Source organism: Biomphalaria glabrata, chromosome 3, assembly GCF_947242115.1.
Source record: "Biomphalaria glabrata chromosome 3, xgBioGlab47.1, whole genome shotgun sequence".
Taxonomy (NCBI): domain Eukaryota; kingdom Metazoa; phylum Mollusca; class Gastropoda; family Planorbidae; genus Biomphalaria; species Biomphalaria glabrata.
Genome location: NC_074713.1, coordinates 41,957,295 through 41,976,726, shown reverse-complemented (window position 1 = coordinate 41,976,726; position 19,432 = coordinate 41,957,295). Strand labels below are relative to the sequence as shown.

The 19,432-nt window shown below is 33.1% G+C and overlaps 1 protein-coding gene across 1 annotated transcript in view; it reads left to right on the top strand.

The window, feature by feature from the left end:
- LOC106055371 (zinc finger FYVE domain-containing protein 26-like) overlaps window positions 1–19,432 on the top strand; it is a 49,448-nt gene that overhangs the window by 2,767 nt on the left and 27,249 nt on the right. The window contains exons 3-25 of the mRNA XM_056025148.1: window positions 78–164; window positions 471–672; window positions 1,664–1,932; window positions 2,249–2,413; window positions 2,761–2,928; window positions 4,777–4,865; window positions 5,368–5,534; window positions 6,168–7,454; window positions 8,030–8,187; window positions 8,800–9,655; window positions 10,576–10,729; window positions 11,196–11,293; window positions 11,727–11,817; window positions 12,517–12,623; window positions 13,468–13,602; window positions 14,370–14,593; window positions 15,043–15,149; window positions 15,291–15,376; window positions 16,050–16,150; window positions 16,367–16,459; window positions 17,425–17,593; window positions 18,030–18,592; window positions 18,976–19,185. Of these exons, the coding sequence (XP_055881123.1) occupies window positions 78–164; window positions 471–672; window positions 1,664–1,932; window positions 2,249–2,413; window positions 2,761–2,928; window positions 4,777–4,865; window positions 5,368–5,534; window positions 6,168–7,454; window positions 8,030–8,187; window positions 8,800–9,655; window positions 10,576–10,729; window positions 11,196–11,293; window positions 11,727–11,817; window positions 12,517–12,623; window positions 13,468–13,602; window positions 14,370–14,593; window positions 15,043–15,149; window positions 15,291–15,376; window positions 16,050–16,150; window positions 16,367–16,459; window positions 17,425–17,593; window positions 18,030–18,592; window positions 18,976–19,185 (5,586 nt within the window). The remainder of the gene's footprint in view (window positions 1–77; window positions 165–470; window positions 673–1,663; window positions 1,933–2,248; window positions 2,414–2,760; window positions 2,929–4,776; window positions 4,866–5,367; window positions 5,535–6,167; window positions 7,455–8,029; window positions 8,188–8,799; window positions 9,656–10,575; window positions 10,730–11,195; window positions 11,294–11,726; window positions 11,818–12,516; window positions 12,624–13,467; window positions 13,603–14,369; window positions 14,594–15,042; window positions 15,150–15,290; window positions 15,377–16,049; window positions 16,151–16,366; window positions 16,460–17,424; window positions 17,594–18,029; window positions 18,593–18,975; window positions 19,186–19,432) is intronic.

Sequence of the window (19,432 nt, the reverse complement as noted above, 5' to 3'; positions counted from 1 at the left end):
AGGAGAAAGGTCAGAGTTCATTGTTAGTGTACTTTGTTTATTACTGAGACAGGAAGTAATTTTTTTTTCTTCCATAGAAACATTGGATTGATCATTTGACTAAAGATGTGGATTTTCGCCTGACATTATTTTATTGGAAGGATGTAGAGGATGATATAATTCAGGTAGTGACCATAAGTGACTGTTAAAACAAGGGGGAGGGGGTATTATAAAATTAGCAGTTTTTCTTTTGTTCTGTAGATTTTATAATTAAAAAAATGTACAATTTCTACTATTTTCTACTATGCAAATGCAGGCCTATGAAAAAAACAAGTATATAGTTTTTTAAATGTTTTTTTTCCTTTTTTAGTTTTTAGATTATTAAATAATTTTTAATATGAAATTTCTGACAAAGAAACAAAAAGTTATAGTTTAACTATTTTTTAAACAAAATTATATTTTGATTAAAAATGTATTTTGTTTGTATGAAGGAGCTGTACAGATTTTTCCAAAGAACTGTACTGAAAATTTCTACCACACATGGGGAAACTCCAAATGTCAGTCTATCTGCCAATACCTTAAATGCAATGAAAAAGATCTTAGTCACATCCCCTAGTCTGGGTGACTCCATCGTCAGGTCCTTGATGGGAATAAAAGAAAGTTCAGAAAAGAAAATTAATGAAATATTACAAGGTAAAAAAATATATGATTTGCTTTTTGATATTACATTTAAGAATAAGGTTAACTTTACAAACATTACTCATTATTACTTATACACATTTTCTTTTTTTTTGTCAAACAGTTTACTTTCACTTACTTCTGTTGTTTTTTTTTGTCCTCAGTAAAAGTAAAAAAACTTTTTAAATTGGACATTTTTAATTAGGTCAGTTTAAGACTGCTATCTATCCTATCCTATCCCAGTAGCACTACAGCCCATGGCCTGCTTCAACACATCCCTCCATTCAGATCTCTCCTGGGCCTTTCTTCTCCACACCTTAACCCCAATCTGTTGTAAATCTACTTCCACATCATCAATCCATTGCATTCGGGGTCTGCCTTTGGGTCACCTGCCTTTTGGAGTGTAAGACTGCTGCCTGGTAGTATGTGAATTGGACTGTCATTATAATGGTCAGGAGTTGAAACCCTGAACATCTGTCATCCCTTGCAATCCTGCTGGAGGTTCGATCTAGGATTTAATAATCTTCATTTCTGAAGGAACGTCCAAAACTTAAAAAACAATCCATCCCAGTGGTGCTACAGCTCATAGAGGGCTCTGGACTGCTTCAACACATCCTTCCATTCAGATCTCTCCTGGGCATTTCATCTCCACCCCCTAACCCCAAGCTGTTGCAGATCTGCTTCCACATCATCAATCCATAGCATTTGGGGTCTACCTTTGGGTTGCCTGCTTTTTGGTTTTTGCCTGTATACAATTTTTGCTCCTCTGTTATCTGACAACTTAAAAAACAAACTATTCACTTTTTACATTTTCTAAGTGTAGTCCATTAACTATCTGGCAGCATTACTATCTATCTTCCTTAAAATGTATGCTTGCACCCCTCTCTTTTAGCGCATATGAATATCTGTGTCAGTGTAAAAGTTCTTATTAGTTGTTCACTGCAGTGCAGAACTGTTATTGCCTAATTATTCTTAAGATGTATTTTCACTTTTTTTTTTCATGTAGGTCTCTACATCGAATGCATGAACTATTTGCTAGATAAGATAAAAGATGCTGACATCTCACTCAGAGAAAGTCTGTGGGAAAAACTGTTTGAAATTTTATCATTTTACGATCCTGTTCCATATTGGAATTACCTTCAGCTTCGCCAACTATTTTCACGTTTGCTTTCAATGGCTAGGGAATATCACATTGCGTCAGAGAGGATAGTGTCAGTTCTTATTGGCAGAACTTCACCATATTTGTTGGGCGAGTTTTGTCAAATATTTCATGAGGTTAAGAAATTTTACATTTATTTTCTGCTTTTTAAAAAATATTTAAGGCAATATGCTTTGCTATTGTTAAAAATTATATATTGAAATATTAATTAATGAGTCAAAGTTCATTTATTAAGTTAAATGAATGTCACATTGTTTTAAAGTTAATTTAAAATTGTTAAAATTTTGCATTTGCTAATTAAATTAAATTAAATTAAGATTTTTTGTATGAAAATTTTAAACCTTGTGTCTCCTTTTTTTTAAAAATATTTTTTATTTAAGCATGCTATTGTATTCATTGTATTGAATTCATCATCTGATGTTTGAATTTCAGACATCATTTACAAATATTAGATTACCATTAGAGAAAGCTAGTTCACTGAATGACAGCCAAAGAATAAGTTTGCAGATACTGACCAATCTTGACAGAGATGTCTGTTGGAGAGAATTTTCTATCCTGTGCAACAAGAAACGTGTTCATTTCTTAGCAGAAGTCTTGGTAAAATATTAAGAAAAAAGAAGTTCTATTCTTGATAAGCTATACTAGAAACAAACAAAAAAAAAGCACAATTATTATCTGTGTATATCAAAAAAATATATGCAGATGTAAACTGCAAAAAAGAGAACCTAAATCAATCATTCGAAGAAAAGTCTTATTAGTATACGAAAATAAGTAAAATTTTGTTATCTCTCTTTGCATGAATCTTTTTTTTTTATGCCACTAGCTTTAGTAATTTGTAAAACTTTCCAAACATAATTATTTAGCTTCATTATTAAAGCTAAACTGATAAGAGAAACATCTTAATGTTTTTGTTTCTTCTACAACAAAATGCCTTTTTATTTCAGGACCTAAGTTTATCACTTATCAAAGCTGGACAGTTTATGGAACTTCGGGACATGTTGAGCTTTCCTGAGCTCCAACCAATGAAACCTGCAGCTCTTTTGATGGGCTGGTCACATTGTCTTCATTCCACAGATGCCAGAACTCTTTTGGATAGCCTTTGGGATGGTTCAGTAGGTTTTTTATATTTTGTAGCTTGATTGAAACTAACATCCATGTCAGTATTAGACCATTGCTTAAGTTCATATAAGATGTCCATCATGTATATGAACTCTCTGTTTTGTTATTATTTTTATTCTTTATGACTTAAATAAATTTGAAATTTGCCACTATAAAAAATTTAAAATTTTTGTTAAAAATATATGGTTTCTTGATCTTGTCTTAAGCAAGTGGCACATATAATTAAGTAAGTAAGCAGATGATGTAAGGGTCATCTGTTTCTATGGCTCCACTGTTAACGAGGGTGACTAACACAACAACCTACTGCCTTTACTTTTCCCTAACTAATGTCAGTTACCCATTAGACCTGGGTGGACACAGAGGCGCCCTAAAGATCCCAAAATGAAAAAATCCCAGCCTTCACCAAGATTTGAACTCAGGACCCCCTGGTTCAGAAACTAAGTGCTTGACCACTCAGCCACAGCAACTCCACATATAATTAAGGCAGCCTTTAAACTAACTGGGTTGATCAAGTGGCTTAAAACTCTTGCTGCCAATCTGAGATTCTAGACTTAAAATTCTGATTTATTGAGTGCACGAACAAACAGCTCTTCACAAATATTCATGAATAAGATCTGGACTGGCTCTGAGCATGTTAAAAATTGAAAGAGTAAATAAAAAATTGAGAAATACATAGGAAGACTTGCTGTCCAAATATATCTATACTATAAAGTAGAATGTGAGGTGTATGTATGTTACTTATAGACATCAAAACCGCTTGACCAATTTTGATAAAACTTGGCAGGAATGTTTCTTGGGTACCAACTTAGACCTTAGTGTATGTATTGTAGCCCCAAAACAAACTTAAGACCCTAAAAAAAAATAAAGTTGTCCAACTCTATTACAACTATAGTATTTTATGGATCTAGGCCATGTCTACAATGTTGACATGAGTAAAGATCGAAAGGATTTAGACCTAGATCTAATTTTAAGAAATACACTTTGCGCAGATAGTTTTTTACTTTGACACATGAAAATACAAAAGAAGATCCTTTTATTTCATTATATAATAAAATTAACCTTCAATTTTGTGTTTCAAAAGCATTTTTTACATAAATTAGTTCCTTATATCTGTGACTACAGATTTCCTGACGAACATTCTTTCATTAGACAATACCGTAATGAATCGCGTACTAAAAATTAATTCGTTTAATTGTTTACTTTATAATCCCATCCCTAGATCTAAAACTCTAATTCAACTCTTCGCACAGATAGTTTTATACTTTAACACATGAACATACTAATTATAGTCCATTCATTTCATATTTTGATCAAATAAACATTCAAATTTGGTTTTCTAAAGCATTTTTTAAGAGACTACATTCGTTTACGAAAGCTGCGAAGCCGAGTTGAGATATGCCTAGATCTATATTCATTCATGAATCGCGTACTAAAAATTATTTCGTTTAATTGTTCACTTTATAATCCCATTCATTTAACAAAGCTATCGCTCTTTTCGTTTTTAATAGATATGAATGTATTGGCTTTGGGTAAACCCATTTTCGCAAAACTAATTTTATTTTCGTAGCGAAAGAGAAAAAACTTGAAAGGATCATTAGCCAAGTTTAACATACATCTAAATCCAATCCACTAGATTAGTAAAGACAAACTTAGACCCGCAGGCCGCGGGTAATGTCAGGCTAGTGCACTATAAAGCATAGCTAGTAAAAATACCCTTGGAAATATCAACTAGTTGTTCAACACCTGGACCTGCAGGGAAGCTGGTAATGTACATGAGTCTCAACCAGGTTATTTCTTGCTTCTTGCACATACTTCTTTACAAAACTACTTTACATTTTCAGGATGATAATCAATGTCCAGTGCTATCTGCCAGCTGCCGAAAATTAGCGTACAACTTAGACTTGATACAGTGGTGTATTGACCGAGCTAAGTAAGGATTCATTGATCGTTTACTAGACATTATGAAATACATTGTGTATTATAACTTCTTTAAAAATCATAGTTTGTTTTATATCAATTTTTACATGTAAATAAGTACTGTAAAATATTATATTGATCTTTATGAGATGTTTAACAAAAAATTGGGCTACTGGAACCTTGAGGTTTTACAGATAAATAACTTTCAATGAAATCATGTCTGCATTGTTTTTTTTTACATTGGTAATGGTAGTGTATGATTCATAATGTCTGTGTATGTATAAAGTTGTGTTGCTTTTTTTAATACTTAGTAGATTTTACTGTGTATGTAAAATATTCAGTATAATTTGTTTTTGTATTTTGGTAATTTTACTTAGTGTATGCAATATTGTTTGTCTTTGCACTGATAGAGGAAGTTTTTATGTTTTTGAAGATGGCTGTTGTTTCTATAATATACTTTTTTAAAATTATTACTCGGTATTACCTAGGCTTCAATTACTTGATAATAATTTCAGGCCACTCCTGTCTAACCCTGAACTGAGCCACTCGCACCAAGCCTCATTGCTGTTTCAGGGGCTTGAGACCTACTCTGTTCTGTACATGCTACATCACTACACCAGTTTTGCCTCCCTTGACCATGCAGAAGTCTTGGAGCTATTGAGCCATGTCACCACTGACAAAAGTAAGTTTGTGATCCTATTTTTTCACATGCTACTCCTCAAAAAAAAAATTATCTTAAAATTTTACTTAAATTTGCACAGATTTTTAATTTACTTTTTATAATTGTTATTATTATTTTTTTTTTAAATCTACTGCCAGCTTAAAGGATATCACCAAGGGAAATAATAAGTAAAATGTGTCTATTGATAAACTATTGTTATTTTTTTTAAATGCCAAATGATGAAGAGTTAAAACATTTTAATATGAAAATTACACGAAGAAGATTCAACATTATTTTCTATTTTATCAGTAAAACAAATTTTAAAATAAAATTTAAATGAATGTAAATCATTTGTTAATTTGGTTTTGATCAAATGCTTAAAAGAAACATTGATCAGGATAGAAATATTTTACAACACATATAAAAATTTATTTCAAAAAGACAAAATAGAAGAAGCAAATATAGCTGGAGTGATGTTTTTTCACAGAACAAGTATGTATTTAAAAGAAGTTATTTTATTATGATGAAATAAAAACCAAAAGTGGCCAAAATGTAATAGATTTTCAGGTAATTTTAAAAGCTTAAACTTCAATTTCCTTCCTCAAGATACTGGTAATAAATAGCTGTAAATATCTAAATGTTTCTTCATTACAGGCAAAGAGATGAAGCGTAAAACTGTAACATTTCAAGATGAATCAAAGTTTTCTCTCTCAGAACCAATCAATATTGAGCAACAGAAAGACCTGGCAGTATACAGAAGTTTCTGTGCCATTAAGAATGTCATGGATGCTTTAGTCTTCTGCTTCTCCAACTTTGAACACAAGCTGATGAACCCAGTGCACATCAAGCGTGTAGTGAAGACCAAACGTCTGGACCAGCACTTCCTGAGTGATCATCAGGTCAGCTCAAGTGAAGGCGAGGACTCCTCAAGTCCTTTTTTGAGACTTTTAAAGCAGCCTATTGAAGGTGATGGAACTAAACTTAGCAGTGAAACTTCTGAAACTTTTATCCAATTATACCATGAAACTGTGACAAAGAAGCTCAGAGAAACCAGAAATCATTTGGCACAGCTTCAACCTCTGACTTATAGGCTAGAAGTGTTAGAGAATATATTCTCTCTCCTTTTTGTCACCCATGAAGACCTGCAAGATGTCCTTGACCTCGAGACAGATGATGAGAATGATGACATTAAAAAAAGTAGTTTTGAAAACCTTGACAGTCTAAATATTTCTCTCTTCTCAGACGAAGAGCCTGCCCCAAAAGTGTCTCCACCGAAAATTTCTAAAAGCGTGGAAGAAACAGTGAAGCCTTTTCCTTTGCCAAAGACTTCCTCCAGTCTTGATTATGACATTCCATTTGTAGATTCCAACAGTCAGCCTGCATATGATACACTTCCGGAATCTTCTTACTTCACTCTAGAATTTGAACACCTCAAGAAGGCTGAGCAATACAATCAAAAAATATCCCCAGAAAACACAATTCTGAGCAAGAAAAAAAGGAAGCGTAGAAGGTCAAACTCTGAATCTTCTCCTAACTTGCTGCTGGGATTTCTAGCCAATGAATATTTGGTACGTGACCTTCTACATTTGCTTAAAACTGCTCTTGCTGACATGAATGCTGCAAAATTCTCCATCCAAAGCAAGCTCTCTACTGTGAGCTCAAAAGAGTTGAACAGGCACAGCAAACAGAGACTTGTAGATCCAGCATTGGAAGCAGCTTTGCAGGGAAGCCTCAAGACCTCCATCCAGCCAGAGCAACTAGTGCAAAGGACAACAAAACTCACCCAGGCCATCCATGAAGCTTGGTGGAGGTTTCAGTTAGTGGCCCATGATGCCATCCCCAGAGAAGCTGGACACATTTTGCCAGAGAGAGTTATAGTTACAGACAGTGATATACACTTCCTGCCAGCTTGTGATGGCCAGGTTTTTGCAACAGATAAAGGCAAGTTATTCAGATTTATAATGCTCATAATTTTTATTTAATGTACAAACAATTAATAAATAATTAAGCATAATTTATTCAAGACATTAATTTGCATATATTGATTGACTAATTTCTTCAGCCATAACATTCTCCAAATGGCAGAAACTATTTTAAGTAAATAAACCCCTTTGCATTGGTCATATCTGTGACATCCACTTTAGGAATGTTTAGCTTCATTATAGCCCTTTTTATAAGATGTTTCTCACTCATTAAACTAGAAACATTTTCAGATTTACTTGTTTTTTTAAACACACATTTGTGTCTCTTAATAATGCTTTTAGCTATTATTATCAGGGCTTTCTTTTTGTAACGGTACGTACCAGCACCTTTTTCAATGTGGGGAAAAAATTATTACTTTTTTTGTATTTTAACATTTATTATTAATATATTAGTAGTTAAAAGTTAGGCAATTAATCACTGAGTACCGGCACCATATCACTGAGTATCTGCACCTATTTTTTTTTTACAAAAAAAAGCACTGATTATTATGAAACATTTTATTAATTCTATGCTCTACTTTTATGAAATGCCAGAAGTATCAAGTACTGAGGAAAGTAGAGGAAGGTCCATGAGTACTTACACTATGGTCTCTCAGTCTAACATCATCTCTCAGATGATGGCTTCCCCTGAAAGTCTTTTGGTTCATAGTCTTATCAAAGGGAATCCTTCACAAGCTGCAGAGGTCATCAAGGTAAAAAAGCTTTTTAGCCCCTAATCTATTGAATAAGTAAATGAGATGTTATTTACAAGTTGCATACATGTTGGCAAGTAATTAACATTTTTTTTCTTTCCAGTTAACATCCATGAAAAAGGTTGGGTACAATGAATGTGTTTTGTTTTGGGTTAGATTGCTTATCCAATATAAATACACTGGGAACTAATACACAACAATAGTGTTTGGAATAAACAAACTCAATGCATCACCATAATAAAAGAATTCATTTTAGTTCAATAGTTCTTTGTAAAGAGGTATAACTCTAAATACAATGTAGGATATAAGTTTAAGATATAAGTATCTTACTAAATTAATCTTAGCAATATAGTGCGATCTCTGTCTGTTAAATATGAATACCAAAACTGTTAAACTGTACTTTACCTGCTCTATTTTCAGGCATTTTAGTTTTTTTTTTTTTTTTTTAGTATTTTAAAATCTAAACCTGACAAGAAAAAAAAAAAGCATTTTATTAGCCTCTATTAATGGTTTGGCCTATAAATCTTTTGGTTTCTTGGGTTTTACTTTAAACATGACATATTGAATTATCAAGCATCTTGAGCTTCATCTAGACATCATTTTTTTTTTCAGCTTTTTCAGTTGTCAGATAAAACATCTGAATGTTGTGAGGTGACATTTTCTGACTTATATCACAGCAGTTCCAGCAAAATATGGAACTTAGAAACTGAAAGCAGGGATGTAAAACAGCATCCTCCAAAATTAGGCAAGCGAAGTGTCAAGGCCTTGTCCAAAGCTGCTTCTGTTGGAGTTGCCACAGCCAGCCTCTCTAACATTGTAGAAGAGCTGCTGTCCAAACCTTGCTTGCCACCCACACCAAAACCCAAGTCTCCAGGCTGTAGAGAAACCTTTAGCCAGATTTTTAATGTGGATTCCTGTTCTGCTGTGTTGTTTGACTTGCTGTGCACCTCCTGTCATAGCTGGGAGTCCTGCAGTAACATGCTGGATATAATTAAAACCAGAAGCAAGTTTCTTGAGCACAACCCCTCACAGCCGCCTTCTTCAGTTCATGACCTTTCAGATTCTCCAGAACCAAGTTCTGATCTAGCTGAATCTTCTTCATCATCATCCTCTCCCAAGTCTGGTAAAATTGTCACTGTACCTGGCAGTAAGCAGTTGACCCTTGGGGTTAGGAATTGCCATCAGTTTATATGGAATCTCTATGACTTGATACACATGGGAGACCACCAGGCTTCTCGTGGTCATCATTTGGTGACCCAAAGCCTTCAACACCATTTCCATTCAGCATATTCTTCTTTTGAAGTTAGGAAAATGCGTAGCTTGAACATCTCAGTCTTTGAGATACGGCGAGCTGTTGACCATGTTCAGCAAACTCTGACTGGGACAATACAAGGTCAGCAGATGGACATTGCAGTAGAAGATCAAGGCTCTTCACCATCTTTGTCATCCAGGGGAAGTATGTCCAGTGGTAAGGAATTAACTTGATAGTAATATGACTTATTTGACAAAGTTATCATGTTTTTTGGTCTAAAAATGTATATACATCATTGATTTCTTGACTTTATCCTGTGTACCCCCAAGGGAGCATAGGGCTGCAACCACACCTCTCCACCAAGCTTGGTTCTGATCAGTTTTCTTCATCTGCTCCCATGTCCTTCCAGTATTCTCAGCTTCACTGATGACTGAACTCTTCCAGGTTTATTTGGGGCCTGCCCATTTTCCTTGTGAAGCCTGCCTTGCAACATTGGTATTTGGCTTTTACATGGTGTGTCCTCTCCAGCTTCATTTTTGCTTTCTAATATAATGAGCTCTGGGTTTTTGCTTGGTTCTCTCCCACAATTTGACAGTATCCATCTTTTTTGGCCAACTGATTCCCAATATCTGGAATAGGCAACAGTCGGCGAAGGTCTGTTTTTTAATTTTGTTTTGATGACTGTTTCCTAGCATATAGAAGGACAGACTTAATGTTTGTGTGAAAGGTTTGAATCTTGTTCTGTAAAGACAGTGCTTTAGAGTGCCAGATTGCTTGAAGAGTGGTTAAGACAAATTTAGTGATTTCAATCTACATCATTAGACATTTTTATTTCTTTAGCTGGTATTTTGTCATTAGTTTTTTTTTCTTATTTATTAGCAACTTACAATTTTATAAAATTTGTATAAAGATTTGTATAAAAGCTATTATTTATTCTACAAGAGTGATATAAAATAAACGGTAGAGTACAGATCTACAGCTATACTGTGTGCTTTCAATTTTTTTTTGTAACAACATCATTTGTTCCTCAGTACATCTTCTAGTCTTCAATAAGGTTTAAAGAGTGATTAAGTATTAAATAAAAACTAGCCCAAGGCATATCTTAGAGTGTTTTTCTGTGTGTACATTGGTTTCAGTGTCTGGCAGTACCACAGAGAGCAACACATCTGTGACCAAAGTGACCACAAAACATCAGAAAGAAGAAAACTCTCTTCATGTCTCCTTCAAATATCTCATGTATATAATGGAGAAACATGCTCCTGGGGCAGGCTTTACACAGCTGTTACACAAGTAGGTCACAGTTTTACTTTAGCCATTATGTGATACTGTCATTATTTGATACAGTTATTATGTGAGACTGTTAGCCACGAGGACAGTTATTATGTGAGACTGTTAGCCATGAGGAATTACTTTTACAGGCTTGTCCTTCATGAATCATTCTCTAATATGTCTGGTCCTTAAAGGGCAATTTTATCATGATGGTCTTATTCATTATCTAGTTTAGTCTCATTCTCTTATAATGTTTCTGTTAATAAGCAAAATTTGCTTTGCTTTTCAGTTCACTGAATTTAAAATGACCATTAGATATAGACTATTGTTTATGTTTTCATTAGAAAAGAATGGATTGAACAAAGAAAAAATCCACAAGTCCTCCTCTTGATGAATGGTCTTAAGCAGTTTTCATCACACTTTAAGTTGCACAAATCTGCTTTTTTATCTTTTGGTATGTGTTGTAATGTCTTGTTAATTTTTGCAGTAAGAACTCTTCTGAGTTTAAGAACTATTTGCTGAGTCTGTACAAACATGTTAAAGAAATGTCCCACCTTGTAGCTGAGACTCAAGATGGAGTGAAAGGTATCTATCCCATTAATAAAATAGTTGTTTTTTTTATCTTTTTAATATTTCAAATCAGTGCCATAAGTCTGTAATATGTTAAATAAATTTTTAGAACTATATGGCTTTGCTTCATTCCTGCTGTGGAACGATACAATTTACATTGATGGTTTTCATTTTGTTTATTTCCTCAGGTTTTTTTTCTTCTTTTTTCTTTGTTTGTCTATCAAAATTTTGAGTTATTAAATTTTTTTTGTAGAAAGGTTTTGGTTCTGTATAAAATAAACTTAAAATACCATGAGTTTCATTATCTAAAAGCTAAAAGAACCCCAAAACCTAAAGGTTTTAAACAAAAAATCTAAATCTGACTTTTTGTTGTAAATAATTACACCAACATAATAATGATTTGAGGTTTTTTTATTGTAAATCTAATCTCAATTTTTTCTTCAACCAGATGTACAAAAGAATTATTTTAAGGTACTGGAAGAAGGACCTATATCCATTCTTGGACGTCTCATGTTTGTTAAAAAAATGGCACCAGCCCGGTAATACATTTTGTGTGTTTTGTTAGTGATATTATTTCAGAAATAATTATTTTTAAGTGCATCTGAAAATAACTTCAGCACTAAAATGTAAACTTAATCAATTAAATGAGCAAATGATTTCTTTTGACTGCTAAGAGTTATTATAAGAAGTCTGAAGGATTGTCTTGGAATCAGCTAAAATTATTTGTAGCATAAAATAATATGCACATTTTATTACTATGTGCACATATGGAGTGTCACCAGAGAATGCTGACCATGTCCTTCAAAACTGCATTCTTTTATCAAGAGGCCCGAACACACCCCCATAGAAAGAAAACTATATGGAGAGCTCCCTGATTTGGAAACCACTATGCAGTTCATCTCATATATTGGTCTAGTCAATTGAACGCTCAGACTTAATAAGAAGAACAGGGAAGAAGAAGAAGAATTACTATGTGAAATACTTTACAAATTGTTTTAGTGGGAATACTAAATTTGTGACAACCCTTATTCAAAGTTTCTTATTGAAGGTTCTATTGACAATTCAGACTTTTTATTTATTTTAGTGGGTATACTAAATTTGTGACAACCTTCATTCAAAGTTTCTCATAGAAGTTTCTATTGACAATTCAGACTTTTTATAAATATTTATATGCATTTATGTGAAAAAATCTCTTTAAGATAGAGAGTTTACTTACAAAATTGCAATGGTTTGGACAGATTGGAAGCAGTGGCTGGAAAACTGAGCCTCAAGTTAACTCACACAATTGTCTACAGCTGCTGTCCCAAGATTCCAAGTAAACATCCACCTTTGAAAGCAGTCACAGGTTAGTTAAGTCCCTATGTCAGTTCTGACCTCATTCTGTACAGTTATGTTTGTTTTTATTGAACTTGTTGAAGTTAATTGGTATGGTGGAAGAACTTGTGACTGCTGAGCTGATGGTCCTGGGTTTAATACCTGTTGATGATAGATTTAGTTTTTTATTCTGAACATTTTTCAATGCTGTGGAAATCTTGTTGGGAGTAAATGTATATATTATTACAATCTCTCTGTTGAACAGATACAAATGTGTATAATAGTTACAGTTACACACTGAAGTAAATCAAAGCAATGACCTAGATTATTGATATCTAACCTAGATTATTGATATCTGACCTAGGTTAGTGATATCTCACCTAGATTAATGGTTTCTGACCTAGATTATCATCTGATCTAGATTATTAATATCTGGGATATATTAGTGATATCTGACCTAGATTAGTGATATCTGACCTAGATTAGTGATATCTGACCTAGATTATTAATATCTGGGATACATTATTGGTATCTGACCTAGATTATCCATATCTGATCTAAATTATTAATATCTGGGATAGCTTATTGGTATCTGAATTAGATGATTGCTATCTGACCTAGATTAGTGTACATATCCAACAGAGTGATACTTTTTTCTCTATTTCTATTTCATCTTTTTGTGTGTCTTTCTTTTTGTTTATCATAAACTATTTTTTTGTCTACTTATATAATAATAAAAAAAAAGAATGTTCCAATGTATTCAGTTTATAATAATTATTTTTAAAGCAATACAATAAACATTTTTTTTTCTTTTTGATATTTTTTCTTATTTTAATTATAAACAAACACTTTTTATTAAGAACATGTTTTTGCAGACAGTTCGGTTCAGATAAACTCTTCAAGAGTTTACAATGTATCCCAGCAGGATGCTACATTGACCAAGGATGATGTCAGCAATCCAGAGGAACTTGTCCAGAAACTTTTGTCTGATTTTATCTCAGTGATGGAAGGTAAGATTCATTTTTATCTGCAGTTTTTTTTTTAATTTCATTAGTAGAATGTCTTTTTAAAATTCATTTTATTTTTTTAGTTATTTTAATTGTTTTTGTTTAACCTAACCTTTATGCTTATGTACTATGGTCTAATCTATTTGTGGACCAGTTTGGGAAGGGGTCTCTGGGAGAATATTACATTTCTATCCTGCCTTAAGGCCTTCAACAAACACACTTCTGCTTGAGTTTGGATTCAAACCTGAGTCCCTCGATAGGTGTCCAAGCTATTTTTGCCACTATACCACACAGGTTTTTTTGTGTTCTTAAATTACCACTACGCAGTGTCAGACTCAGTTTTACAGTACCGGTACTCTTTATAATATTTAAAAAATTTGTCTTTATTTATTTATCTTTGTCTGGGTTTATTTGTAGCAGAAACTGACATTTTTATTCTGAACTTTTTAAGAGAGTCATGAATTCATCCTTCTTAATTCTGCACCAAATAGCTGTGGATCAAAGTAATTAGTTATTTTTTTCTTCTTATGGGTACTAAACATCCTCATAAAGTATTGACTATAGAAAGAAATCAACCCTTCCTTGTCTGTCTGAGATCCCCTAAGGTTTAAAAAGGGTACTTAATTATTTTAACATTAGGTTTAAGTTCTTGATTTTTGATTATGCTAAATAAACAAGTAGATAGATATTGCTCATTCAAGTTTCATTGAACCAAGTTTTTTTTGTATTTCATTTTTTTAAAATCCCATTATTTGAAACTTCTATTTCAGATATTTCAAGGCAGCAAAGTGCTAACAGTGTGTTTGACATATCTTGTGCTAGATATCTTGTGCAGCAGACAACATTCACTCAACTGACTGAAGCAGTTCAGTGCCTTCAACATTGTGACCTGACTCTCCTGAGATGCAATGAAGAAAAGTTGTGTTTTTTTATTAACCTGACCAACCTGATGCTCATCCACTGTCATCTTTTCAATGTCAAGGCCAGATATGAGGTAATATGCAACATCTGTTAAAAATGTGTTTTTTTTTTGTTTAGAATTTGTAATCTTGAGATAGTGATCTGAGATTAAATTCAAATAATATATCTTTGAAATTATTTAATATTATTAAACTGTTATAGGATAAACAAAACAGTATATATATATATATCTGTTAAAAAGAAGTCACTGGGAAAAATATTTAACTAAAAGGTCTCACACTGTCTACTTTTACATATATTTCTGAGCCGTTAGGAACCACTCCACCTGACAATTACAAAATTGACATTTTAAATGTATTGTCAATTGTGTTGTTTTAAAATAGTTTTTGTCTGTGTCAGTTGTTTTGTCTTTTCCACTTGTATGGATTTTCTTGGCTTCAGTAGAGTTTAACATTTCTTTTTTTTTATTTATTGCTTTATTCCTCATTATTTTGTGTATAAATTTAAACATGTTTGTTTAAGTGTCCATCTGAAGAAGAGTCCCTTGATTTGTTTCCTTTGGCTGCAGCAGACTATTTAATATACCTCAGTAGGTTCTCATACCAAATAGGCCAGTTGGGAGTTGTCAGGTACTTTGTAGAATTATAGATCATTTTGCTCTATTTGATGAGTTAATTTTTAAAATAAATACATTATTTCATTAGCTGTCAAAAAAAAAAAAAAAGAAATTAGAAACAAAACACTTGATTACAAAAACGTTTGTTTCTCAGTGTCTTTGACTTACTTACTATTATTGGTCATGATGAGTTGCAGCCTTCAGCCCAATGGAAAAATTTATTGGCTTCAAGAAACTTTGGTTAGTCTAAAACTTATTGTTATCTTGGTTTAAAACTTATTATTATCTTAGTTTTTGTATTAGATTTGATTAATGAATTTTAATATATAAAATATTTGACAAAAAAATGTCTGAGGTCTGACTTCAAAGACAATGTTTATTGTAAGACTGAACCTAATAGCTTGCAATACAATACTCCAATATTCATTTGACAGATTACAATCAGTCTACACATGTTACAGTTAACTTACAATTGTAAATAAGTTGTGACCATCATCACCTATCCGTTAGTCTGTTGGGTCGGGCACCACACAAGATTTGTTGACTGTCTTTCTTTATTCCTCTTTTGCCTTGGATAGAACCATTCTTTTATGTTATCTTCCCATTACTTTCTCTGTCTGCCTCTTCTTCTTTTTCCTGGTACTGTTCCCTGAAGGAAGGTCTTTACCTGAAGACCTTGTAATATGGACATAGAGTTTTAGTTTGCAATTTTTTACAGTTAGCAGGTCATTGTGGGTCTAATCGCTGTAGTAACACTGTCTCTTTGTGAACTTACAGATTACTATTAAAACTTATAAACTTCATGAACATGCTATCAGTATTAGAGATAAGCTTCTAAATTTCTACTAGGACATAAACATTTTCTTTTCATATAAATTTCTTTCAATATTTTTTATTTCATTTTGATTCTCAGTTCTAAGTTCTGATGATCCTTGGAAGAAGTTTGCCCCTCTGCCTGAACCAAGAAAACTATTTGCCATCAATACTGGATGTATTTCTTCTCCACCCCTAAGGGTACAACAGTGACAAATTATTTTAAATTAAAAAATATCTTACATTTAAAAACTTGAAAGTTATACTTTATTATTTTGTGAATGAAATTAACTTAACATTGATATATTTACTGTGTGAAATAAACTTAACATTGATATATTCAGTGTGAAATAAACTCAACATTGATATATTCACTGTGTGAAATAAACTTAACATTGATGTTGTCCTCTTCTCAAGGTTCTCAAACCCAGCACAGTCATGTCCCAGATAGAATTGGCCATGAAAGAATATCTGTCTCACACAGTCATGGTCTCAGCAGAGAAAGAAAAAGTAAGTTTGAATCCATTAACATTTGTAGACTTAAACATGTTTAATACAATTGTAGAACAGATTCCTTTAGGGACAATAAAGCTTTATATTATTGTTATTATCTTAAATACAAGTTTAATGTCTTGTCTATTTTTTGTTTCTCAATAATGAGTAGATCCAATGTATTGATATCTACTGTGTTGTCTGTTTATATCAACCTAGCCCAAAAGAGGAGGTAATTGACACTCATATCTCTCGACTATTGTCTTTATCAGATCATGTATTTAGGAAAGATGCTGATGAATTAGCTTTGCAACTTGGTTATGGTAATCCAGATTTGCATATTCTGATGAATTAGCTTTGCAACTCTGTTATGGTAACCCAGATATGCAGATTCTGATGAAGTTGGACATGCTGTCATTTTGTATGCAATTGACTATATTCCCATGCTTTCCAGATTTATTCTTTATTTCTTTTTCTGATAACTGTCATGTTTTAATTTTACAGTTTGGGTATTGGTGCCCAGTTTTTAATCATGTCAAGAATAGAGTCTTGTTGATTTGCTGTCATGTAACAATGCTGGTGGAAATTTTCTGTTCAGTTTTTTTTTTATTGGCCCAAGTTATCCAAAGAAGTGTCAACATCTGTTCTGTTTAAGTTCAGAGCTAGAGATGTGTCCCTTAAATGGTAGAGCAGTTACTTGCCCTCTTTTTGAGTCACACTATGATATAAAAGGTCAATGTAGAAGATATTGGATATATAAAACTTGTTTGGAAGAGTGAAAGAGATTGGCTGTTCTTCTTATTCTATCATTGGCCACAGAGACTCCATTTCATCTGCTCTTTTAAGTTATAGCTATTGAGTGGACTTGTGTCATCTATACATTGTAAAATCGTCACATCTTGAGTGTTGGCTGACTTTCCTATGAACATGGGAACATTTACAGCTTATGCGATTTGTAATAATTTTTTTTAACCTCTTATTAGGTTTGTGTACCAGAACTGTTACTCTGGTCGGAAAAACAATTTATTGACAAGTCAAGGAAAGGGAACTCTATAAGTTTGTTGACCTGGTTGCTGGAGTACATCAGTGCTGAAAAACAAACACAGTTACAGCAACTTTTAAAACTAGAGAGTTCCCAAAGTGAACCTATTGGTAACTAAATAATACATTTTGTATTTTTATTATTTCCTAAGAAAAAAATATTAGTATTTAATTTCTATATTTATTTATTGTTTTATTTACCCTTCAAAGATTGGTTCTTCATTTCTAGTTTAGTTAAAGTAACTGTTGTGATGACTTCACAGAGAACTTCAGTTCTTAGCTGAAAGCTCCAGTTTCAGAGTGTGTCCTTTTTTTTATATTTGAAAGTCATAGATATCTGATGTGCTAGGAGGATAGAAAGTATAGGCTTAGTTATGTTTTTATACATATTTGTAAGTGCTTAAAGCATAGAGTGGGATTGTAGTTGTGCCTTAGGAGTTTATTCTCAAGTTTTGAAAAGATTTTTTGACCAAAGAGTACAATGCAAAATATTTCTTTTAATATAAAAGCTTGATTTTTGAAAATATCTAATAAATATCTATTTCAGATACAGATACCAAAGAATTACCATTCCAGTGGGAAGTAGATTACTTTGATAATTCTTTTTCTTTTACTTTTGACATTCATCATGTTAAAACTGGCCAGATCGAGCCCATCCTTCCCAAGAAACGTAAAATGTCCCTCTATCCCTTCACCAACTCTTATGAGAAATCAGGTCAAGGCTGGAGCTTGCAGCTCCCAGTGTACAACCTGACTCCTGTTACACTGGAGTATGTCAAACAGGACTCTCTACTGGTGGCCACCATGGTTAGCTTGGTGTGTGCTGATAACCTGGACAACATTGAGCAGCAGTTCACAGATGACCACTTCAATCAGCCAGAGACATCTGGGCACTACAATGAACACCTGATCAGGATGCACAGGTCCTCATCTGACATTAGCCTTGTTGACATTAGAAGTTACCGCTACCAGCGCCTCACTGATGACTACCCCATCCTTCAGCGCCACCTGCTTCACTATATTCTTCCCTTAGCAGGGGCTGAAAACTCTGAACTGTTGGAAAGTCGAGAACCCATTTTAAAATTTGTTACCAATGATATTGGTGATCAGGTAAAAATTTCAAGTACAGTTTTTAATTTCATGAACTTTACCCTAACCATTGATAAATAAATAAATAAAATTGATTATAAAATATAAAGTTCTCTGCATTAAGCTAGACCATAGTTTTCTTTGAGACTTAGGTTTTGGGTTTTAAGCTTCATTTTCACAAATTTGGTTTTTTTTTTGCATCAGGTTCCCATCAGAGGGGGAGGAACTAAAACTTCAATCTAAAATAAAAATTCCAGTTTCCCTTATTTTTTAGGGCTTTGTTATTATTTGGAGCAATAGAAAAATGGTTTTTCTACTTTATGCTGCTATTTTCTTGGTCGGCTAAATAAATCATTATCTCTGTCTTTATATATACACATTTGTATCTGTATTTGTGTCTTCAGGTCAAACTGTGTATGTTCAGCTTACCCAACAGTGTCCAGTTTCAGTGTGTTATTCAGGACATGGCCAACCAGCTGCTGGAAGATCAAAAGTGGACAGAGACTTTAAATATCTTGAGGAGCCTGCCATCTAGTGTGGTCAGTGACCACATCCACTTGCAGATACTCCACGACTTTGTCCTGAGTTGCTGGGCAATAGCTCAGTGCAAAACGGTTGGTTGTAACTATTTAGACAAAATGCATCCTAATGATTCTTTTAACCTCTCACATTGTAACATAGACTTGTTAAACAATATCCTCACTATTCCTCTTATCCTTTTATCAACAATCTCAATGAACTTTAACCTTTTAACCTTATCCTTCCATGTTTATTAGGAGCTGTTGTAGTATAATGTAGCAGATGATCTTATGTTAAGTGTGAGTTCTATTGCAAGTGTAAGACCTTCTTATAACAATGCTT